This window comes from Prionailurus bengalensis, chromosome B2 (genome assembly GCF_016509475.1).
Source record: "Prionailurus bengalensis isolate Pbe53 chromosome B2, Fcat_Pben_1.1_paternal_pri, whole genome shotgun sequence".
NCBI lineage: Eukaryota > Metazoa > Chordata > Mammalia > Carnivora > Felidae > Prionailurus > Prionailurus bengalensis.
Window position 1 is genome coordinate 1993822 of NC_057349.1, and position 23998 is coordinate 2017819.

A 23998-nucleotide genomic window follows, 5' to 3' on the forward strand; every position below is an offset into this window, starting at 1 on the left:
CAGAAAAGTGATAGGGGTGCCTGGGTGGCTTAGTTGAGTGTCTGACTCTTGATTTCGGCTCAGGTCATGATCCCAGGGTTGTGGGATCAAGCCCCGTGTTGGACTACGTGCTGAGCATGGTGCCTGCTATGTCCCTCTCCCCTGCTCACACTCTCTCTTTCTAAAATTAAAAAAAATTTTTTTAATATTAAGGAAAGTAGATAGCCTCATGAATTAACTTCATGGCTAAAATTCTCATCGTGAATAATTAAGGAAATGGTACCACATTGATGACATGGAAATTAATATTTAAGACCAAGACGGTCCCACATTAATAATGGAATTTTGAAGCCTAACTAATACTTGCTTTAAATATTTGGTATGAATCTACCGACCTAAAGGAAGTTTGAACTTAGGAGGCGTAGGTCGTGACTCGGTCTACTATCCTTTTCGGTGGAGTGGGCTATGGGCAGGATAGTGTCTGTAGCTTTAGAGAGCACTGGGCCCAAGAGAATGAAAAGGTGAGAATCAAGATGCTGAGCATTAGAGAATTTATCATTTTATTTTGATTTGATTAATTTTCATACAGTCTGCATAGGACTATTTTCTCTGCAAAGAGTAGTGATATTAAAGAATGGAATCCCGGGGCGCCTGGGTGGCGCAGTCGGTTAAGCGTCCGACTTCAGCCAGGTCACGATCTCGCGGTCCGTGAGTTCGAGCCCCGCGTCAGGCTCTGGGCTGATGGCTCAGAGCCTGGAGCCTGTTTCCGATTCTGTGTCTCCCTCTCTCTCTGCCCCTCCCCCATTCATGCTCTGTCTCTCTCTGTCCCAAAAAAAATAAAATAAACGTTGAAAAAAAAAAATTAAAAAAAAAAAAAAAAAAAAAAGAATGGAATCCCAAGAGTGGCACACATTCACAGTGATTTAATGATGAAGAGCCTGTTTGAGGTATTCACATGAAAATTCCTAGTCTGGTCAAGAAATTGGATTCCTTCTATCACAGTAACCCCACACGCACCCCACTGCCAATCCTCTGATTGGAAAAACGGCACTAGATTAACTCAGAGTCTAGAGCCTCCGAATTAGACACAAGCTCCACCAGGTTTCATGAGAAGCTCCTCACAAATCTAGTTGGTATTGTGATGCAGATCTATAAAGGTCATTTCAGTGTTAAATTTAATGTTTATTAGCACCTGTGTTTAAGGCACACTGGGAGGCATAAGATGTCACAAATCTGACTGTGGAGGACCCATTATATGGAAAATGAACAGTCACAGCAGCAGCCCCCACATCAGAGCCATCTCGCCAGGAGACGTCATCGAGTGCTGGCTGGAGGTGGTCAGCCAGTCTGGAGGCCCATTTCAGTCCAGTAGGTGAGAACAATCATTTCATGTCCTACCTCTGCCAGACAATTCTCCCAGAGCCTCCTATCAAACAAGCTGTTTCCCAGCCACCTTCTAGAATGTAGAAGACAATGCATCCCTCCAGACTCGGCCTTCTAACACAGGATGGCATGTAGCGGTCAGTAAAGCCTCAGCCCAGTTCTGTGAGGAATGAACAACTCTGGCACGTACGACGTGGCTCACTGTGATAGAACTTTCTTTCCAACATGGCTCCTCCGGTGTTGAACAAGGTATGAAGTTCGGGTGAAGCCTTTCCCACATGTGTCACACTGATAGGGTTTCTCACCAGTGTGGATTTTCTGATGTTCGATAAGGCTTCTACTCCGAGTGAAACTCCTGTCACACTCGTTACATGTGTAAGACGCGGGAGCCTCAACGTTTTCCCACCGGCTTTCCACCCTCCCCGGACTCTCCCAGGTCTCTGCACATTCACGATCCTGCACATTTTTATCGCCGTGGATCCTCTGGTGTCTGAGGAGATGTGAATTCCGCCTAAAAGCTTTGCCACACATGTTGCACTGGTACGGCTTCTCCCCCGTGTGGATTTTGTGATGTTCAAGGAGGCTGCAACTCTGGCTGAAGGTTTTCCCACACTCCTCACACTTGTAGGGCTTCTCCCCAGTGTGGGTTCTCTGGTGTTTGATGAGGTTTGAGCTGTGACTGAACACCTTGCCACATTCCTCACACTCATAGGGTTTCTCCCCAGTGTGGACTCTCTGATGGATGACGAGGGCAGAGCTCCCGATGAAGGTCTTGCCACAGTCTTCACATTCATAGGGTTTCTCCCCGGTGTGGATTCTCCTGTGTTTAGTCAGGCCTGAACTCTGAGCAAAACTCTTTCCACATTCATGACAGTAGTGCCGCCTAATTCCTGTGGCAGTTTTCTGCTTTCTCGGGAACCTGCCCTCCTGTTCGCCAGCTTCAGTGCCTTCAGGAATCTGGGCAGTGTCTTCACGCAGGGGGCGTGGTATTCCCCCAGCCTCTTGTACTGGCCGGACCTCGTCCACAGGCAGGGCCCGGATCTCGGCCTCTGTCTCACCACCTGAAATAACAAGTGGCCACACGTGGTCAGTGATGCCCTGCCACGCAGGAAGGCTGTGACTACAGTTGCACATACGCGGGGATGAGGGTTTCCGTACAAGAACGAGGATGGGGACGAAGGGGAGAACGGGTGCTGGGGAGGAAGGAGACTGAGAACGGGCCTGGGGTCATTGGAAGCAGGGTGGTGGGGGGTGGAGGACGGTGGGAAGGACCGTGCTGGGGACACTCGCAGAGGCTCTAAGTCCTGAGGACGAAGGCAGGGCCCTGCACTGGGGCTGGACTCGAGGAGGGCTGGGCAGACGGCAGCGGTGAGCAGGCACGCGTGAGGACTTGGAAGTGTTCCGTGCGACACAAGGGGAGCAGGCACGTAGAAAGCGATCGTCAGTCAGGGACGGTCCTCGTGGCTCTTATCCCAGACGAAGACAGGGGCCCCGACACGACGGGCTTCGGTGCTGACAGATCTGAGCCAGAGCTCCCGCTGCACCATGGTCGAGCTGCACGACTCAGACGGGTCAGGCTGTCCCGTGTGTCCTGCACCCCGATCTCTAGCTCGCTTCTCGCTCTCGCCCTACAGTCCCACGGCCCATTTCCTGAGGACACCCCAGCTCTCGTCCTGTGTCGGAACTAGCGACAGGGAGGGGACCAACGGTGACAGCCCTACTATGAGCCAGGCCTGTGCTCGGGGCTCTACCTGCCGTGTCCCACTTAACCCGGCCAGGAAGGGAGTCGGGCCGGGAGGGTTAAAGATCGGGTCACGCACGTGGTTAGTAGCTGGGTTCAGAAACGGTGGCTCTGAACGCAGACAGAATTCAGACGGCGTCTTATAGCCCAGTAGGTTCTAACCGACAAAGGAAGCCACGAAGGCCTACGACCAACCAGGCCCCGTCAGTCTTACCCGGGGAGGTCAGGCCGCCGGGGTTCTCCCGCCCTTCATCTCCGTGGAAGCTCCCCCGAGAGGAATCCAGCTGCGCCCAGCCAGAGGAGAAAGCCAGGGCCACGTCTTCCGTTTTCAGCAAGCCCTGCAACGGCACACGGGCCTCCTAGTTCCTCTTACCCAGAGTCCCTCCCGGAGCCGGGGGCTGCGCAGAGGGGCTCAGGCGGTGAGGGGACAGTCCCCGAAGGCTCCGCAGACCAAGCCAGCGCGGCACCTAACGCTACTTCTCCCGGTCTTAAGTGACGGCTTCATCAACAAAACCACTGCGGAAGTAGAGTGACAGCACGTGAGGACAGGTGTCTCCACACAAGTGCTCCAGACACCGCTGTCTTCACACAAATACGCCAGTCGCCCGCGTCTCCACACAAATACTCCGGACGCCCGCGTCTCCACACAGGTAAGCCGGACACCCTGGTCGCCACGCAAATAAGCCGGACACCAGGGTAGAAGGTAAAGAGACTTGGAAAACGAAGGCCACGCCACTGCAAGGACCGGAACTGACCCCCGCTAGTCATGGTGGCTCATTTGTATTAACAGTTACTCAGATACAGGGAAACGTGGGTCTGAAGTGAGGAAAGTCAGGGAAGCCAGTGGACACCACAGAGCCTCCAGGGCGTGAAGGACCGGGTAAGAAGTTCAATCCAGTTGAAGTACAGACTGTTGCGGTCGTGTGACTAGTTGAGACACGTGGGCATGCCGTATCCGTCCCGGCAAGCTTAGGGACCACGTGCTTACCCCCCGGTAACAGGGCAGGAAAGCAAAAGAAAACCTTCGGAACAAAAGCGCCGTCGCAACAAAAGCTTCAGTTTGCTTTTGCAGAATCACCCTTACTGATGAAGAAGACCCCACTGAAGAAGGGGCTGGCCAAGGACACGGAGTAGGGGTCTGGGAAACGGCACCCAAGCTAGTCATGAAATAGGACGAGGCTCCCAACTAGGCACCAGGAAGTCAGACAGCGGGACACTAGCATACACGAGAAAGTTGACATCCCATCTGGCGTTTGGCTGGAGGATGTAGACGGGGAGGGGGCGACCCTCCCAGGATGCACCCCGGTAGCGAAGGGCAGGGAGGGGCTCCGGCTCACCTGGGGCTCTGGGGGCAGCCTGGCCGCCACCACTGCGTCTCCTCTGCAGCGCCCTCCCGGGGCAAGCCCAGGACCCTGGAGAACTAGGAAGGAAAGAAGCTCTGGATGAGACGTCCCTGGCACTCAGCCTCCCTGGCCTGCGGAATCCAAGCTCAAACACTGGGCCTGGAACTTCGTACAGCGTGTGTCTCCCCAAAGGCCCGATCCCTACCCGCTCCAGTCCCGGGGCCTAGAGACCTGTGCTGTGCTCTGCCGACACACAAAATCTATGCAACAACGGCGGGATCCTTGGAAGGGATGGTGAGTTTAAACCACATAAAACAAGCTTTTCCTCTGAAGATACTCTGGGTTTTGCTTGCGAAGGGGAGAAAAGTAAGATTTCGGTTAAAATGCCTTTAGTGGTCAGTAAGGGCTTTCTGCTTTGGTTTGGAAGAACTAGAGTCAAAATAAAGCTGGAACCAGAAGGCAGAAATGGGCATCTGCTTGTACAGAACTTGCTCAGCGTCCAGAAGAACCCGAGGTCTCCCTGGAGGAGGCAAACTTTACATGGAGCACCAAACAGCTGGTTTAGCTAGAGCCCATGTTGGAAGTCAGGACTGCGTGTTGGCCGGCGTCTCAGTGCTGTGTGTCTTGGGACACGTTCAGGGCACGTGAGGAGACACCGCAGGACATACAGCCAGTCCTGTGGAGTAAATCCCGCTATTTTCATAAGAGACCCAGGGTTGAGACATTTATACTCTAATCCGCGGTAGTGCTGTAGTCTGTGGGATATTCCGACGGGCTCTACAGAGTCTGTTCGTTTTCTTCTTGGCACTTACCACTACTGGAAGCTGTACTGTTGTGTGTATGTGCTGTCTTCCCCACTCGAATGTAAACCCCAGTGCCACCAGGAAGGACTCCGTCTCACCAGCGGCCGGTCCTCAGCACCAACCACACTGGCTACCACGTAGGAGGCATAATTACGTGTTAAATGAATGGGGAACCGATTCTTTCCAAACCACCGTTTCAAATTTCCCTTTCAGTCTCAAAGTAGAGTCCGTCAGTGATGGCCAAATAACGTCTCGGTCAGCGCCCCTATCAGATGATCGTCAGTGAAGCTGGACGAAGTCTGCAGGTTCACGCGCCCAGAAGAGAACACTCACCTGTGCCTGGTAAGGCCCGTGACCCCAGAGATTCATGCTTGAGCAGAGCCCTCACCGGCTGGAACTGGGCACTCCGTGATCCGCGGGAAGGTGTCAGTGCTGCCATCTCGCAACAGACAAGCTCTTGGCCCTGGTCACCACCTGGGACCTAGAGGTTATTCATTCCTTTTCATTATTTGTCAGACATTTCTGGAGCACTTCCCATGTGCCTCGCAGTTTCCAGGGGCACGAAAAATATTAACTCAGGTAACACAGACAGCAACCTTGAGGTGGGTACCGTTACCGTGATCGTTTCACCGATGAGGAAGCGAAGGCACACAGAGTGTAAGTTTCCCCAAGGTCACCCAGCTAATAAGTGGCGGTGCTAGGACGGGCGCTCAGGCAGAGGGACCCCAGAGCCCGTGCTCTTTGCCGTTACCAGGTGCTCCCGCGTTGTATACGTTGTGCTTTTACAAAGACTTTTGGGAACCGGTGCTGGCTCTCAAAATACTCCTATCTTATCTGACAGGTGAGGGTAATAATTTCTCGTTTATAGGGTTTTGTTACTGGTTTTGAGAACCAAGAAAGAAGATCACAGAATGTGAAATCACCTAACGCAGGACACACGGTCTATCCCCACTAAAAGGTGGCTTCCATGCATTTATGGGCAAATTGCACTTGTCCAGTTACTTTCTCACGTGCAGCTCAGAACTCCCCACATCTTCTGTAATGACTGAGGAGACTGAAGCTAAGAGACTGGAAACGCCTTCACTGTGAAGGGCTCGCGGGCAGTGGGCCCCAGTGCAGACCCGGATCTCCTGGTCAGTGGTTAGGAGGCTCTGGCTGCAGTCCCCTGAAGGGACATTAACTGGTGCACAGAGGACACCACCTTAGAACAGACTGGCAAAGCAAGAAGAGGTGGGGAGATCAACCTGTTTTCCACCAGGGGTGTTCTCTAGCCTGGGGTCCTTGGACTCTTCCCATGTGGTCCATGAACTTGGAATAGGAAAGGAGTAGTTTTATTGTTACCAGCCTCTAAGGGAACGTGGCCTTTCCTTCTATTAGAAATTGAAGCAGCGATCACGTGGCATCAGCCGCAGCACTTCGCCACCAATAGAAATTGCAGATGTTTTGGGGTGCCTGGGTGGCTCAGTTCGAGCCCCATATCGGGCTCTGTTCTGACACCTTAGAGCCTGGATGGAGGCTGCCTTGGATTCTGTGTCTCCCTCTGTCTCTCTGCCCCTTCCCCGCTCATGCTCTGTCTCTCTCAAAAATAAACACTTAAAATTTTTTAAAAAGAAAAGTTGCAGATGTTTTCACACCACGGCACAACGAACAGTGTCAAAGTCACTCATGCTTCTAACGACTTTGAAACTGCACCCGGGCTATTGGGCCTGTGCCCAGGTCTTACTGATTAGTGCAACAATTTTAAAAAGTGCACGCATAACGTTGTCACTAATTTGTTTAATACAATGTATTTCAACATAATCGAGTTCTTCTGTGATCCTTCATGTATCTAAAACTTCTGTTACGAGGAGGGGCCCAGGGACTCCACCCGAGTGGCAGAGAGAGAGAGAGAGAGAAGTTCCGATGTTGACGGCACGCCCCGCCCTCGGCCCGAGACTTGGGTTAGAAACCGGGCTCGGGACCTCTACCTGCGGTGTCGGCGCCTCCAGCTGTCTCTGCAGGTGCTCCAGGAGCACCACCACCTCGTCCCCGCTCTCCGGGTGCTGTCCCCGCACCCAGGCCTGGAGCTCGGCGGGCAGGATGGTCAGGAACTGCTCCAGCACCAGCAGCTCCAGGATCTGCCCCTTGGTGTGTATATCCGGGCTCAGCCACTGGCGGCGCAGCGCCTCGCGGGGCCCCTCGGCCTCAGGGTAGCGGAAGCCCCGGAAGCGCGGGCGCGAGTCTTCAGGACCCCGATGGGGGCTGGCGTCCCGCACGGGGGCAGAGGCCTCTCCGGCTTCCGTCTTCACCACCAGAGGCCCCATGTGGTTCTCTGTGGGCTGGGCGTCCCAGGCTGTGCTCTCCGCCGATTCTCCAGCCATCCTGGATCTGGCTCTAGTGGGCCGCCGTGCTCCTGCAGGAGGATCCTGCCGGTGGAAAATCACTATTAACCAGCGACAGTGCTGGCAGCCCCCTCGCTCAGGCCCTGGGGCCCAGACATTGCCAGGGGGCAGCTGCGGTTTCTTCTACCTCCATCCTCTGCAGCACCTGGAACCATAATCCCACAACAGGCTCCTAGGGATCCTAGGGGGTGGGCCTGAAACCCCCCACCCCCCATCTCAACACTAGTCAGGAAAGAAACAGTGACTGCTCAGATCATCCCATTTGCAGCCTGCTCTGTGGGTGGCCTAGTTCTGAGACCCCAAGGAGTCCTGCCCAGGTCCCAGGATTTGAATATGATGATGTAGCTCGTAGCTCTCATGCCTGGACTGAGCACAAGGAACTGAATTCCACCAACTTCCATGAGCTTGTAAGCAGATCCCACCCCAGAAACGCCCTGCCAGCACCCTGAATTGGCCTTGGAAGACTGTAAGATGAGGAGTCTGCTGAGCCTGCCTGGCTTCTGACCTACGGGATGGGGAATATCTGGTCGTTTTAAGCAGGTAGATTGTGTAGATTGTCAGGCAGCAGCGGAAAGTGAATACCAGCTCCTTTTCTGCTATTAAGGCCGCACATTTGGGGGAAGAGATTAGGAAAAGGCAGGCCCTGAATCAAAAGCAACAGGACTGGATTTAAGCCCTGGACACCTGCCAGTGGGGCTCCCAGTTCTCTCTGATGTTAGTCTTGCCCAAACAACAGGCATAAAACTGACCCAAATTCAGCTGAAAGTAGGGGTTCCCTCGGCCCCTCCCAGCTTTGGGCTGGAGATCTTTAGTGTCTGTGAGAAACATCAAAGCAGTGGAAACCACCACCGTGTGCTGCAGAGTGGCTGCACCTCGACCTTAGCAATCCTCACCCTGCCATTCTTCCTCCCCTTCAAGCTGAACTTCTTGAAAGGAAACATCCAGACTCCGACTGCAGTACCGGCCTCCCGCTGGCCTTCGGCACACTGTCAGCAGCAAGCCACCAGCGGTGACCACTGAGAGCTCCTGCGCCAGAGGTGCGCTCCCAGCTGGCCTTTTCCATGGCTGCTTCTCAAGAAGCTGATGCTGCTGTCCACTTCCGGAAACAGTCTCGTCCCTGATCCCGGGCCCCACTCCTGCTTTTCTCCTTCCCATTTCTTTCCAGTCCCCATTTACAGCCTGGTCAGGTGAACTCTCCCGCCAGACAGCCAGGCTCATGATCTTGGCTCCACTGCTTCCTTACTGAGTGGCCGTGGCAAATTAGTCCACATCTCTGCCTCACCTCCCCCACCGTACCAGGGATATTGTGAGCATTAAGTATGTGCATACAGTTCTTATGACACTGCCTGGCTGGTGGTAAATAGCACGTAAATGTCAGCTAATAGCATATAGTTCACTGGCCTTTCTCCATTCTGTTCTTCACCCTTTCCTTTCTCCACATTCTTCCCCAGGACTGTCTTTAACCACCTGCAAGATTTTAACTCTCACCTCTAGGCTAAAGACTCCTAATCCCTATTCTGAACTTCCTCCCAGGCAGTTCTGGCTGGAAATCCTACAAATAAACCCAATTCAGACCATGCTGGTTTTCTTCCCCCTTCTCTGCTCCTTCCCCAGTCTGGCATTCTCTAGAAACAGCAGCACCACCTGCCAGGTTTTCCCTCATCTATTCTACCCTTGGGATGTCTCCAGAGCTGTCCCTTCTTGTCTGCTCTTGCCCTTGTCCTGGCCCAGGCCCTCAGCACTGTCTCTAGCCTTTTCTGCTTTCAATGCCTCTCTTCCTCCCCACCTTCCCCCCCAAGGGACCTCTTCTAAAATACATACTTAATCAAGTCCCTCCTCTGCCATTCCTTTTTTTTTTTTTTATGTTTGTTTATTCTTGAGAGAGAGGGAGAGAGAGAATCCCAAGCAGGCTCCAGGCTCTGAGCTGTCAGCATAGAGCCTGATATGGGGCTCATACTCATGAACAGTGAGATCATGACCTAAGCCAAAGTCGGACACTTAACCGACTGAGCCACCCAGGTGCCCCTTTCTGCTGCCATTCTTACCCAAGTAAAGCACTTGTTTCTTCTCACACCCACTACTCATCCTCTGTGCCCATGAATTGGTAAATAAACTCTGGTCCTGCAGGCTGAGAACTGCTAAATGCACCCAGCCAAGGAGCCAGTGGGGCTCAGGTAGGGCTCACCATCCAAGGCCCTCAGATGGTGTCCAGTCAACGGAGGTATCGGCTTTGCAGCGGGCACAAAGTTTGCCCAAATCTGTAGGAGGCCAGCTGCTGACCTGACAGCTTAACGTAGTATTTGTTTCCAGGATGTCACATCTCTGCAGGCCAGCCACGCCAGCTCTGAAGCTGGAATGCCCCCTGCCTAGCACCTTTTCCACCCTCTTAGGAAGAATGAGGTCTCCTCCCCTGACACTTCCTACCTTCCTCAGGAAAACCAAACAAGAGAGCTTATGGAAAGCACACCGGAGTACTCAAATTCGTATGAAAAACAACAACAGTCCTTGTGCATCTTTGTTCTCTATTTAAAATTCTGCCAAACCTGATGGACTGTGAGCCTCCTGCCAACAGCTCTGTCTTTAGCTTACCCATGTTTGTATTCCTAGGTCCTGACACGTAGTAAGTGAACCGATGAATGAATGCAAAAGCATTAGAGACAAAGGGTGCCTGCTTGGCTCAGTCAGTACACCATTTGACTTTTGACCCTGGGGTTGTGAGTTCAAACCCCCCCAAGTTGGGTGAGGAGCCTACTTTTTTAAAAAAAGCACGAGGTAATTAGTTATTTCTGTAAACCATGGATTCTCCACTTGGACACCACTGACATTTTGGTGGGATTAACTGTGTGTCTGGGAGGCTGGGGGTGCTTCCCAGTAGAGTAGGATGTTCAGCAACCCCCCCCCCCCCCACTAAATGCCAGTAGCTCCATCCACCCCCAGTTATGACAATTGAAAAAATGTCTCCAGACATTGCTGAATTTTACCTTGGGAGCTAAAGGGCCATAGTTTGGAAACCCTGCATTCACAGAATGTGCTTAGTCTCAGTTGGGAGTAACTTGGGACCAGAGGAGGACTCCCCTGGCAGGTGAGTCAGGGCAAAGCTGCCCCCAGGGAACAGAGGCAGGCACTGTAGGGACCCAGGTGTCCCCTGGTTGGACACCGGCAGCAAACAGGCTGGGGGTCTGTGTCCCCTGCAGACAATCCCAAGGAGGAGCCAAGGGAAGGGTGACCACTGCTCTGACACTGGGGAGTGTCAGATGTCAGGAGGGTCACAGGAGAGCCACCTCACAGGACAGCAGGCATTAACCGTAACTAGTGCCAGCACCAGGCTGCGTAAACTACCACTCCTCGTGGTTAGAACACGGGCATGAGGGTCACATCCCACCTCTGCCACTTGTTTGCTGAGTGACGCTGGACATGTTGCCTATTAACTTCTCGGTCCCTCGGTCTCCCTGTCTCTAAAAGGGAGGTAACAAAAGGGTCTACTTCGTGCAGTTACACATGTGATCTCTGTAAAGCACTTAAGAACGCTGTCTGATACACAGAAGCATTTATTGGAATATATGGAAGAGGATGGGATTATAGATCTGTCCCCTCCAATTTTAGCACAGACAGGTAAGAAAACTCTTCCCCCACCTTTCCTGCCACTCCCCCCACCCCATGAGTCCACTGATCCAGGAAAGGGAGAAGAGTGGAAGGGAGAGCCCTATCAGGCTCTGCACTGACAGTGCGGGGCCTTCTTGGAATTCTCTCTTCTCTCTGCCCCTCCCCTGCTCGCTCTCTTAAAACAAATAAACATCAAAAAAAAAAAAAAAAAAAAGAGAGAGAGAGAGGAGGAGGGAAAGAAAAATGTCATAGATTAAAAAGGACTGAATAGACAAATCAGCCAAATGCAAACAGTAAATTGTATTTGGACCCTATAGGGGAAAAAAATAAAACCAGCTGTAAAAAGGTCGTTTCAGGAGTGCCTGGCTGGCTCAGTCAGTAGAGCATGCAACTCTTGACCCTGGGGTTGTGAGTTTGAGCCCCACGTTAGGTGTAGAGATTACTTAAAAATAAAATCTTAGGGACGCCTGGGTGGCTCAGTCGGTTGAGCATCCAACTTCGGCTCAGGTCATGATCTCATAGTTCATGAGTTCCAGCCCCGAGTTGGGCTCTGTGCTGACAGCTCAGAGCCTGGAGCCTGCTTCAGATTCTGTGCCTCCCTCTCTCTTCCCCTCCCCTGCTCATGCTCTGTCTCTCAAAAATAAACAATAAAAAAATAAGAAAAAATCTTAAAAGACATATTTCAAACAATGAGCAAAATTTGAATACAATATTAAGGAATTACCGGCAATTTTGTTGAGTGTGATAATGCTATGATTACATTAAAAATCCTATTTGTTAGAAATTAACATTGAAGTACTGTAGTTGTATTTATGGGTGAACAGAGATGATCGCTGGAATTTTCCTTAAAGTACTGAAAGAAAGAGGGAAACAAGGGAAGGAAGGATGGGGGGGGGGCAAGGGAAAGAAAGAGAGAGGAAGGAGGGGATAGAGGTATGAAAGAAAATGGCCAAAACAGGGGCTCCTGGGTGGTTCAGTTGGTTAAGCTTTCGACTCTTGTTCTTGGCTCACGTCAAGATCTCACGGTTTGTTTAAGTTTGAGCTCCCTGTCGGGCTGTGCACTGATGGTGCAGAGCCTGGTTGGGATTCTCTCTCTCCCTTTCTGCCCCTCCCCTGCTCACACTCTGTCAAAATAAATTTAAAAAAGAAAAAAGAAAATGGACATAGAGAGTAGTTGTTAAAGCTCAGTGATGGGCATACTGGGGTTCATGGTAGTGTTCTCTCTACATTGATCTAGGTTAGACATTCCTCCACCCCCCATTTAAAAATTAACATCCTACCTTCCTTTTTCCCTTCCTGAGCAATACAGTCTAGAAGCATTTAGGTGGGGTCACACGAGGTGAGAGGGCCTCGGCCAGCCACCTGGGAGCCCAAGTGGTGTGAGGAGGGCGTCCCCAGAGCTAGGGGGAGGCACGTGTGGCAGGAAGATTAGCACTGATTCATCACTACCATCAATCTCACATTCCCCATCCAGGTTTCACCACCGGTGGTATTTGGGGTCTAAGCCCAAATGAACAGAGTGAGAAGGCACTGGATTGGGGGACCGGCTATAAACAGGAAGTGTGACCAGATAAGTAAATATCTTGAAGATAAGGAGAGCAGAATTTCTCATTATCATAGAAGAGAGTTACAAATATGGAAAAAAATCTAGTGTAAGTCCTGTTATTAGGACTGGAGTTACAGGTGTTGGTATGAACTCAGTTTCCCAAACTAATAGTAACAAGGAAACCTACAAGTAGAAACACTAAGTTACAGACAAATACATCAGGCTAGCACGTAGGGCTCTCCTGGAGGCTTGCAAACTGGAAGCTCTGCAGCTCGGGGACAGGACCCGTGACCTCTAACACTGGGGTCCGAAACCTTCACTGTTAAACCATTCCTGCTCCTAGTGAATCCAGGCGCCCCGAGGAAGGGGCACTCCCAAATTTTAAAGCCTTGGGGGAGTCTCAGCATCACAACACACAACACATACCAGCTTGGGTCTTTGCTTAGGGACAGGCTCTTCTTGAGAGTATTTTATTTTCCTTTCTAAAATAGAGAAATCGTTCATCACGAAGACAGATGGCCCTAAAAAAACGTAAGAAAAGCCAAGATCACTCATGAAAGAGAACAGGCCGTCATAATGAGAAGTAACAATAGCAATGATAACAGCAAATCTTTGAATCGTTCTTACTCTGTGCCTGGTGCGTGTTACGCATCTTAACTCGCTGAAGCCTCACAACAACCCCACGACTTAGGTGATATCATTTTCCCCGGTTTACAAAGCAGCCAGGTGAGGCACAGAGAGGTCAAGGGACCGGCCAAAAGCCACAAAGCCAATACGTGGGGGATGAATCGAACCAGGCGGCCCGACCGCACAGAGACTTAGGACCCGGGCACTGACCTTGTCTTCGAATGGAGCGCGATCTGGCCCCCATCGTCGCGGCGGGTGTGTGTGCGTGCGAGTGTGCACGTGTGTGTGTGTGTGTGTGTGGTGTGACCCGGAGTCCCGATTGCACACACTGCGAGGTTGCGGCACCTACCCGGAGGCCGGCGCTGCCTCCCCGGGGTCCCCTCGCGGGAGGAGGCGGCTCCTCGGCAACCCCAACCGGACCAGGGGAGCCAGCTCGCCGCACCCCAACAGTTCCGAAAGTAGCGCCCCCGGGGCGGGGCGGGGCGGGGCTGCGGTTGCGGCTGCGCGAAGGACTTTTGGGCCTCTCTAGCCGCCGCCGGCCGCCACTCGGTGGTCCCAGCCACCAGAGCTCCCCGCGCCTGCCGTCCGCGTGCGCTGCGTGGTCCCCGCCACCTGCGAGCCTGGCGCGTGGCTGTCAGCGTGCACTCGGTGGTCCTGGCCGCCTGTGCTCCTGGAAGTAGTCTCCTCACTGGTCCCCCTTCGTCTCAGATGCTTCCCATCCTGCGACCACAGCCACAGTAACATGTGCTCCCATCACCTAACTTCTGCTGAGGGACCAGTACAAGTCCCATCCTGCGCCATCCAGCAGTGGTCACACACAGTCCTGTCGTGCTTCTCCTCCTGCTTCTCCCCGTGCTCCTCCCCTGGTCCTCGTCCGATGCTCTCCACGCTCCTCTCTGATCCTCCTCTGATGCTCCTCCCCGGATCCTCCTCCGATGCTCTCCGCGCTCCTCCCTGATTCTCCCCGGATGCTCCCCGCGCTACGCCAGCTCTCCTATGCCTTCTGGGCCGCCTACTCGGCTTAGTACGGATGTGTGTGTTCTAAGTACAGAGCGGTCACTACAGCCTGGTCGATTTACAAACATTTATTTCATTTCGGCTACACATCAGCTTTATGTGTCCGCGTCTCCTCCTCGACTCCGAGAATCCAGACGACGGTCAAGAGTCAATCAATCACCCCCACAACCACCATCTCCTGTGGCGCGGCCAACACCGAGAGAGCCACGGGTGGCGAGCGCTGGAACTGACGGAACTGCTGCGTACCCGAGGCCGCCCAAGCGGGAGGGCTGGCGGGGCTCGCGGGAGCCGGAGCTGGGCGGCGGGGAGGCCACCGAGACGCAGCGACCTGGGGGTCCTAGAGAGGCCAGGAAAGCTCCTGGAAGACAGCGGGGCTCAGGCGGCTGACGAACTTCCGGCCTTCACGGCCGCTTGGTTGCCAGGGCGCCGCTACCCGCCGCGGCCCTGGAGCTTCCCTGGACCCGAGGTGAGTTTCGGATCCCTCGCCCCACGCCCCTCGCCCCGGGCTCCCGGAAGACGGTCCCGCCCCGTCGGGCGGTGGGAGAGACCCCCGCAGGGGGCGGGGAAGAGGCGCTCGGCGGCGGGTCCTGCTCCCCGGGGAAGGCCGGACTCCCCGGTACCCGCCCCCTGTGCGTCGCCGGTGTTAGCATTATTGCATCTGTTTTTTCTCTAAATAGTTCGAAAGACCTCACAAGCGTCATGACTTGTCATTCCTAGTTGAAAAATTGAGGTTTTATGGAAGCAAATCACTAACGCACCTGACTAGATGTAGGAGCATTCCCTAAGATCACCTAACACCTAGTCCCCAGGCGTCCTACGGCTGTCTTTTCCAACCGATGTGCACCAACTAGGATCCAGCTAAAGACTATTCATTGCAAGCAGTTGTCTTTTAACATTTAAAAACGAGTCCTGCCTTTCCCCTCGCTTCTCCCCGTCCGTTGAAGGGAGGAGTTGACAGACCTCCAGGAGGAGAGCACCGTCGTTTCTGGATTTACCTGCGGTTCCTCTACTCGTCGTTGCAGTTGGTCTGCTTCGGGTTGTATTTTACAGCACAAGTGGTTTACGATTTTTGTGATCCCTCTGTTGCTAACGCGCTGAAGCTAATAAGAAAAATGCTCTTTTATGCTTTTTCCTCCCGTGTTTTTAGTTCAGCTAAGGAACAGGAGGACGCATGTGTTTGCTGCCCGGCACCTCATTGACACTTAGTATCTGTGAGTTCTTTAGTGGGTTATAGGTAATTCTAGGAGCTGACTATTAGGGGTGGCTGAGTAGGTTGAGCGTCCGACTCTTGATTGCCGCTCAGGTCATGATCTCATGGTTTGTGGAATCGAGCCCCAAGTCGGGCTCTGTGCTGACAGTGTGGAGCCTGCTTGGGATTCTACCCCACTCACTCTCTGTCTCTCTCTGTCTCTCTTTCTCTCTCTCTCGCTCTCTCTCAAAATAAGTAAATAAACTTAAAAAAAGAAAGAAAGAAACTGAATACTTGATTTAGGATGAGCTCACTTACTTCCTCCAGGAGTCTGCCTGAACACACCTCCAAAATCATGCCTTGTATTTCACCAAATTGTAATTCTCTCCCCTTGAGCTATAAACTCTGTAAACCCAGCTCTTAGCACAGCTCCATAAACATCTGTCCAAAGACAAGCATTTTTGTACAGTAAAAATTAAGCTGTTTTGCCTTTCAGTTGTATTTTTCAGAGTTAAACAAACTTGAAGAATACATTATTCAGGCGGAAGTCTTTCTGGATCCCCTGCGACGGCCTCCCTCCCCACTCTTCTTTCCCCTCTGGGCTTTTCGGCTTGCACTTTGGCTCCACCGTCATTCCTTAAGCTCATTCGCCATCCGGTAGCACAGCTTCTTAAAACATGAATCCAATCTCTTCACTTCCCTTCGTAAAAGCCTACTGTGACTTTTGCGCTTCAGATGAGACCCATGCTCCTGGCCCTGCACGATCCGGCTTGTCTTGCCGGCCTAATTCTTTGCCACTCTTCACTCTTCTGTGTCCGCTCCAGCCTTTCATGCGTGTGACCACATGGGCCTTGAACGGTGTCACGTGCTCTTCCTGTCCCCCATCTCTGCTTTTTGCGTGGCTCACCTCCTTTTTGCTGTTAAGGGCTCAGCTTACACGTTTACCTCCCACCCGCCTGTCTTAACAGGTCCTCCATTTATTTGGTAACTCCGTGGTTGGTTTTCCTCACAGTACTTCCCACAACTGTCACTGTATCATTTGCCTCCTCGCTTTTACCATTGTCGCTCTTACTTTTGTTTTGTCTTTCATAAGCCCCAGCAAAACAGGGGCGGGCTCTGTCTTCTCGACGATTGTATCTCTGGTGCCTCGCCGAGTGGCCTGATGCGTTGTAGGTGCTCAGGGAACGTTTACGGAGTAAGATGAGTGAGGAAATGGCAACATCGATCTAGCACACAGGAATCGACATCAGAAGAAATCAAATAGGAAAACTTTGAAACTTTGAGTGTGTAACAGAAACGGCACCAAATCTGTCCGCTATATTTTAGAAATGCAAGTTGTCAAAACTCAATTTCTTGCAGTTGTAGGACAGAAGTTCCTGGTAAAACTGAGGTCCCCCTTTCCTTGCTGGCTGCCAGCAGGACACTGGTCTCAGCTTCCTTTACACGTGGCCCCTTCCTCCAGCGACCAGCCAGCAAATGTGCATCAAATCCTCCTCATGCTTCAGATCTCTGACTTCCTCATCTGCTACCAGCCAGAGAATAGTCTACATTTAAAGAGATCATGTAAGGGAGCACCAGGGCGGCCCAGAGGGTTGAGTGTCTAACTCTTGATTTCAGCTCAGGTCATGATCCCCACCCCACCCTCCGTTGGGCTACACATGGAGCCTGCTTGAGATTCTCTCTGCCTGTGTCCCCTCCCCTACTCATGCTGTCTCTCTCTCTCTCTCTCTCTCTCTCTCTCTCTCTTTCTGTCTCTAAAATAAAATTTAAAAAATTTTAAAAAGTCATAGAAGTAGTGTAGCCCCACCCAGAGATCTATCTTCCTCTCATAAGGTCCACTAATTAGTAACCTTAATTATGTTGCTGCGTGAACTGGAGAGACTCCCTGGCCCTGAGGCTTTCACCTAGTAATCCCAAGGATGTCACCAAAGGGTCTTGGTCACATAAAGAATTCAATGACGGGGGCACCTGGGTGGCTCAGTTAAGCATCCGACTTCAGCTAATGTCATGATCTTGTGGTTTGTGGGTTAAGCCCCACATTGAGCTCTGTGCTGACAGCTCAGAGCCTGGAGACTGCTTCAGATACTGTGTCTCCCTCTCTCTCTGCCCTCCCCCACTTGTGCTCTGTCTCTCTCTCTCTGTCTCTGTCTCTCTCTCTCTCTCTCTCTCAAAAATAAGTAAACATTAAAAAAAATTTTTTTAACTCATTACATTTGGTTCATCAGATGTGTATCAGCTACCTGCTTCCTCCTAGGAAATCAGATGACACCAAATTGTACTTAATTGAATCAGGGCACTTAATTGAATAAATCAGGTAAGTAAAACATTGAAGAAAGTTCCATCCATAATTTTATGGCAAATGTAGACTTGTACGTCTTCTAGGCATTTTGTCATAAGAGGTGTTTGAGATCTGTAGCAAGTTGGGATGTGATCGGGAGTGGAGAGAGACCTGGGAGCACCAGATAATGCTGACAGATCCCTGGGGGGGGGGGGGGGGTGGAGGGGGGAGCTTGGGGAGAAGGGAAAGAGGGTGTTTCCCGTCCCTCTTCCCTTCCTGTTCCTTGCCACGTCTTGATGAAATGAAAAGGGAAAATTCATTTCTTGGTCCACAAACCTCCATGAGTAAAGACGGGTTCAGGGCGGCATAAGAGCAGGAGGTAAGATCTCACCCGGCAGCTGTGGGGAGAACAGACAGAGGCTGCCCGCCTGTGGCTTTGGGTGTGTGGAGGATTTGCCTGCGCTGCTCCGGGGTTCTTGGCAGCATTAAGCATAATCACAGAACAGTTGTTGCCTGTAAATGTAACCCCGTGGTAAGCCACACTTTCAACAATCATGAAGTTAAATGCAAATCCATAGTTAGGACTTCTCAGACTTACAGTCTTCTTGCACTGAAGACTCAAAAAACCTTTACTGCAGTAAAGAGTAAAAACAATGCAGTTGGCCGTGGACATTGGCAAAGCATAAGCTCCAGTCTCTGTGACTCTCCCGTTTTCTCAACACCATGACGTTGTTCATGTAGATATCACACGAGCGTCTGTCTCCCCCACCGTAAGCGCACACGAGCGTCTGTCTCCCCCACCATAAGCACCATAAAGGCAAGGACCAAGTCTGTTTCCTCTCACCGCTCTGACCTGAGCACTATGCCAGGCATCTGGTCAGCACATGTATTTGGATGAATGGGATAAATGCATTTTCCCGCAATAAAGTACAACTGGAAAACTTGTAAATTCTCTCAGACATTGATAATTCTATTTTTTAATGTTTATTTTTGAGAGAGAGAGAGGCAGCAAGTAGGGGATGGGCAAAGAGAGAGGGAGACACAGAATCCGAAGCAGGCTCCAGGCTGTGAGCTGTCAGCACAGAGCCCCGACACGGGGCTCGAACTCACAAACTGCAGGATCATGACCTGAGCCAAAGTCGGACGTTTAACTGAGCCCCCCAGGCACCCCAGTAATTCTGTTAACACTGGGCTGAGGCCATGTATAAAACTCAAATGCTACCATTAAAGTAAACTGTCAGTGTAACCACCATTCGGCCTCCCAGCTTACAGTCCACAACCCTGCAACATATTCTCACGATTTCCTTCCTGAATCTTCCTCAGTATTTCTAAACACAGATCTAATGCTGTGACAGTGACACGAAAGCCTCACTGCCCCTCAGTTTTCCGTAGGATAGAGTCTAAACATCTCAGCCTGGAGTTCAAGGCTGTTTTCTGTTCCCACCTTACCTCTTCCCACACGTTTTCTGCCCACACCCTGTAATCTGTAGTCCAGCCACCAGCACCCACACCGGTCCCTAGATCTTCTGTGCCCTGTAACCTTAGAGAGCTTTGGTCCTGTTGGGTCTCCTCCCGTTGCCCTCTCTTTGCCTGACAAATTCCTGTTTGTTATTTTAGGCCTAATTCAAATGCATTTGCCCCTAAGCCACATGTTTTCACTGCTCCGTACCCAGTCAGAATGATCTTTTCCTACTCTTTGCTTTCTGGATTATTTGGTTAAATCCTCTGTTATAGCACTCATCACTTGATTTTTTTTTTCACATTTATTTATTTTTGAGAGACAGAGACAGAGCGTGAGCAGGGGAGGGGCAGAGAGGGAGGGAATCACAGAATCAGAAGCAGGTTCCAGGCTCTGAGCTGTCAGCACAGAGCCTGATGCAGGGCTCGAACCCACGAGTCGTGAGATTGTGACCTGAGCCGAAGTTGGACGCTCACCCGACTGAGCCACCCCGGCGCCCCCATCATTTGATTTTACAGCTAGTCTTGTGTGTCCTGTTCTTTACCTGAGGCTACTGTGTATTGACTGTCTAGCAGGTTTTTAAATCACTATTTATTTTTGTTTGTTTTCTCGCAATAAGAATTTCAAGTGATACAAAAATCAGGAAAAGTAGAGAGTATTCTGTGTAAAGTAGATTTCCCTTGTTCTTGTTCTGCACCTGCCTGGTTCCCTCCCCAGTGGCCAAGGCCGTGTCTCAGTTTTTCGTGGCCATAATAACATGGTGTAACAACCGTAAAACTTGGCGGCCTGCAGCGATACACATTTATTTAGCACAAGAATCTGTGGGGTGCAGCTGTGGGGTGGGCAGGGCTTACCCGCGTATCTGCAGCGAGCTGGGGGGCCGCCGAGCGGCTCGGCAGACGCGTCCAGGCTCACACGTCTCGGGGCCAGCTGCCTGTCAGCTGAGCCGGGAGTGTCCGTGTGCCTCTGTCATGGGGGGGGGGGGGGGCAGTGGGTCCTCCTCCTCACGGTCGTGGAGAGCAAGCCCGGGGGCTGTGTCACACAAGTTCTTCCCAAACCTTTGTTTGTGTCGCATTTGCTGATGGCACAGTGGCCAGGTCCGGTCACGTGGTTGAGCACAGACTCCCAGTGGGAAGGCGCTGGAAAGAGTGAGGAGGCCGGGCGGTTATGTGCCACATGCTTTTCTCCAGATTCTGGACAAAGGTAAGTAAAAGCCTAGATGTACTTTCGTGAACATAACGGTAGCACGATGTTCGTTGTTGCCGTGCTTTACTTTTTCTCCCGGCACTTTTTCACTTCCGTGAATACATAATGTTTTATCGTCAGGTGTGTGCTCTTCAAGAAGAGCAGGCCAGGGAGCCTTGAATCCGCTTCCCTTGCCCGGGCTGCGGCGAGCCTTCTGAGCGGGATGGCTTCGGCGGAGGAGCAGCCCGGACTTAGAGCCGTGAAGGTGGAGGAGGACCGTGTCTGGGACCAGGAGACCTTCCTTCGAGAGAGCGGCATTTCTACTCAGGAGGCCTCCCGCCAACTTTTCAGGCACTTTTGTTACCAAGAGTCCCCCGGGCCCCGCGAGGCGCTGCGCCGGCTCCGCGAGCTGTGCCGCCAGTGGCTGCGGCCCGAGACGCACAGCAAGGAGCAGATCCTGGAGCTGCTGGTGCTGGAGCAGTTCCTGACCGTCCTGCCCGCCGAGCTCCAGGCTCGGGTGCGGGAGCACCATCCGGAGAGCGGGGACGAGGTGGTGACGGCGCTGGAGGGTCTGGAGAGGGAGTTCAGTGAGCCTGAGAACCAGGTGAGAGTAGGAGGATGGGCTCCCAGGCGCCGCGTACCGAGTGACCCGGGCCAGCTGGCTGCAGCCAGTTCTCAGTTGCTGTGTAACAAACTACCCCCAAGCGTGATGGCTTAAACAACCCCAGCACTACCTCACGGACCCTGTGCGTCAGGACCTAGGGAGCTGCTTAGGAGGGTCTCTCGCGGGGTTGCAGTGAAGATTTGTTTTCTTAACTTGGATTGTCTTTTTACCAGTCCTCTGAGGCTGGGGTGATCTAACCCACTCTCCTGAGGTGGAGAGGGAAACTGAGGCATAGAGCAACAGGGCCTTACAGTGAGTCAGGGCCACGGGCCCCCCGTTAATCCCGCCACCCAGAACCCAGACACGGTGAGGCGAGGTGTAGCGCCGGGGTCGCTGGAGTGGGTGGCCGCAGGGCTGGGGCCTGTTCCAGCCCCGTGCACGGGGGAGCCCCCTTCCGGCTTGCCTGGGGCTGGTGGATCCACTTCTGAGGCTGCTCCCCCCGTGGGTGCTGGCGGGCGCCCCAGTTCCTCACTGGTGTTGGCCGGAGGGCTTAGTTCTTTGCCGCGTGGGTTTCTGCCTCGGCTGAGTGTCCTCACCCTTCAGCTGTCTTCCCTGAGAGAGAGAGAGACAGACAGACAGACAGAAAAGGAGCATGAGGATGGAGCCGCAGTGCTTTGTGTGACTCAGTCTCGCAGAAGTTGTAGACCATTGCTTCCGAGTCACTAAGTACAGCTCACACTCAAGAGGAGGGAATCGGGCAGGAGTAGGGATTGAACTCTGGGCCGTCCCCATGCCGTCCCTCTACACAATGTTTCAGACGGTTCCTTCCATAGTATCTTAGCCTGGGCTCCCGTGTCCCCCTCTTACGAACCCAAATATACCTACCTGCCTCCAGGCTCCAGACGATGCCCCTGGCCATTCAGAAGTGCTGTCCGAGGATGGGGTGCATGTGAAGGCCAAGCAGGAATCAAGAACCGTCCAGCTTCAGGCCACGGTGACACAGCTCCAATGTGAATCTCTTGGTCCCCACAAATTTGGGGAACAAGGTAAGGACTTTGATGGGCCCACCTGGGATCTCTGGTGGCCCTGTGTAGGGTAGCAGTTAAGACCGTGGACTCTGGGGTCACAGTGCCTGTGTTGTAACTTAAGCACGGCCACTTAGCAGCTCTGTGACATTGGGCAGGCCAGGTGGCCATCCGGCACCTGTGGTTGACGCATCCGTGGGATGGAAATAGATCATCACAGTCCCAGAGGCGTTTGGGGGTTTGCTGAGTTACTGTGTGCGGAAGAGGTGCAACCGCGCCTGCTCACACACCTCCTTTCGGGGGCCTCGCCCTCTCCGGGGCGCCTGCAGCCGTCGCAGCAGCGCTCCTGACCCCGCTCTGGTCTCAGGCTCCTCCGGAGCCCTTGTCTTCCTCAGAAGGCGCGTGCGTGGACAGCATCTTCCGATGCCCCGTCCCGTGGCTGTGCTGCCCCTGAAGGACAAAGACGGGACGTTGTCCGTGCACTTACCGTTCCAGGTGCCGACGCTGTAGCAGAAAGCCGGGAGTCGGCCGTGCGGCAAGAAGTTTTGAAGGAAATGGGGCGTTTTGGAAGTAGCCGACTCCAAAGGGACGCTCCCCTGGACTCCCAGTGCCGGGAAGCTTGGAAGCGGGAGAGCAGGGCGGGAAAGCCGAGGGGCCGCGCCGCCGGAGAGCGACCGCACAGGTGCCGCGAGTGCGGGAAAGGCTTCGCTCAGAGCTCGGTCCTCACTCAGCACCAGAGAACCCACACCGGGGAGAGGCCCTACGAGTGCGAGGAGTGCGGGAGAGCCTTCCGCCAGCGCTCCGGCCTGCTCGAGCACCAGCGGAGCCACACCGGGGAGAGGCCCTACGAGTGCGAGGAGTGCGGGAGAGCCTTCAGGGCCAGCAACGGCCTCATCAGGCACAGGAGGATCCACACGGGGGAGAAGCCCTACGGCTGCGAGGAGTGCGGGAGAGCCTTCCGCCTGAGCTCGTACCTCGTTCAGCACCAGAGGATCCACACGGGGGAGAAGCGCTACCGCTGTGGCGAGTGCGGGAAGGCCTTCAGCCAGAACGCGGGGCTCTTCCAGCACCTCCGCGTCCACACGGGGGAGAAGCCCTTCCAGTGCGGCCAGTGCGGCAAGCGCTTTAGCCGGCGGACCCTGCTCGGCAAGCACCAGAGGAGCCACACCGGGGAGAGACCGTACACGTGTGGCGAGTGCGGGAAGGCCTTCGGCCACCACTGCAACCTCATCAGGCATTTTAGAATCCATACCATTGCCAAACCGGACTAATTCCCCGGGCCCCCAGACTCCTAGATGGGGCCGTCTCGGAGAGTCGGCTTTTCACGTGGCTCTTTTGGTTTTGGCCAAATGCACGGTGCTCCGGAACGAGTAGCTCGTCTGCAGACTCGGTGCCGGGGTCTCCTGGTGAACGGCCGTGGTTGTGGGCGGTTCCGGGCACCCCCCTTCTTCCCGATCCTTCGGTTCCTTTCTAATGATTTCCCTCAAAAGAGACCGAAATCACCTGGAGATAAATTGCTGCGGAGGGGCTGTTCTTGGGTGATACTGAATACTGAACAACTCTGAAAAACTGGTTTCCGTGTATGTGTATACGTTTTAAAGATTGGGTAAATCCAGGAGCGCCGGGGGCCTCAGTGTACTCTTTAAAGATGAGGTAAATCCAGGGGTGCCTGGGTGGCTCCGTCGCTTAAGCATCTGACTTCGGCTCAGGTCATGATCTCACGGTCGGTGGGTTCGAGCCCCATGTCGGGCTCTGTGCTGTCAGTTCAGAGCCTGGAGCCTGCTTCGGATCCTGTGTCTCCCTCTCTCTCGGTTCCTCCCCCACTCATGTTCTGT

The 23998-nt window shown here is 53.1% G+C and overlaps 2 protein-coding genes across 5 annotated transcripts; one reads left to right on the top strand and one right to left on the bottom strand.

Moving 5' to 3' along the window:
* Positions 1 to 887: 887 nt before the first annotated feature.
* LOC122489073 (zinc finger protein with KRAB and SCAN domains 4-like) lies at positions 888 to 14004 on the bottom strand. Of its 3 annotated transcripts, none has more exons than XM_043590577.1 (6): positions 13756 to 14004; positions 7217 to 7654; positions 5583 to 5730; positions 4441 to 4523; positions 3318 to 3441; positions 888 to 2423 (listed from the first exon to the last, which is right to left on the bottom strand). In XM_043590577.1, the coding sequence occupies exons 2-6, from the start codon at positions 7607 to 7609 to the stop codon at positions 1561 to 1563; spliced, it is 1611 nt and encodes a 536-aa protein (XP_043446512.1). In that variant the 5' UTR covers positions 7610 to 7654; positions 13756 to 14004; the 3' UTR covers positions 888 to 1560. The 3 variants fall into 3 exon arrangements, with proteins under 3 accessions (XP_043446512.1, XP_043446513.1, XP_043446514.1); XM_043590578.1 differs by having other exon boundaries at positions 13617 to 14004; XM_043590579.1 differs by lacking the exon at positions 13756 to 14004 and adding an exon at positions 13206 to 13334.
* Positions 14005 to 14520: 516 nt separating this feature from the next.
* On the top strand, positions 14521 to 23736 carry ZSCAN31 (zinc finger and SCAN domain containing 31). 2 transcript variants are annotated; one of them, XM_043590573.1, is made up of 5 exons: positions 14521 to 14889; positions 20440 to 20552; positions 20676 to 21138; positions 22034 to 22184; positions 22659 to 23736. In XM_043590573.1, the coding sequence occupies exons 1-5, from the start codon at positions 14521 to 14523 to the stop codon at positions 23432 to 23434; spliced, it is 1872 nt and encodes a 623-aa protein (XP_043446508.1). In that variant the 3' UTR covers positions 23435 to 23736. The 2 variants fall into 2 exon arrangements, with proteins under 2 accessions (XP_043446508.1, XP_043446509.1); XM_043590574.1 differs by lacking the exon at positions 20440 to 20552 and having other exon boundaries at positions 14797 to 14889.
* Positions 23737 to 23998: the final 262 nt, after the last annotated feature.

Excerpts from the sequence above, each read along its gene's own strand:
- LOC122489073 (XM_043590579.1), bottom strand. The coding sequence starts at position 13,334 with ATGAGTGATCTTGGCTTTTCTTACGTTTTTTTAGGGCCATCTGTCTTC. Across the intron at positions 7,655-13,205 it reads CTAAGCAAAGACCCAAGCTG|GATCCTCCTGCAGGAGCACG; the intron begins GTATGTGTTGTG and ends TTCCACCGGCAG. Across the intron at positions 4,524-5,582 it reads ACGGGCCTTACCAGGCACAG|TTCTCCAGGGTCCTGGGCTT; the intron begins GTGAGTGTTCTC and ends TTTCCTTCCTAG.
- ZSCAN31 (XM_043590573.1), top strand. The coding sequence starts at position 14,521 with ATGTGTCCGCGTCTCCTCCTCGACTCCGAGAATCCAGACGACGGTCAA. Across the intron at positions 14,890-20,439 it reads GGAGCTTCCCTGGACCCGAG|TGGCCAGGTCCGGTCACGTG; the intron begins GTGAGTTTCGGA and ends CTGATGGCACAG. Across the intron at positions 20,553-20,675 it reads TCTCCAGATTCTGGACAAAG|GTGTGTGCTCTTCAAGAAGA; the intron begins GTAAGTAAAAGC and ends TTTTATCGTCAG.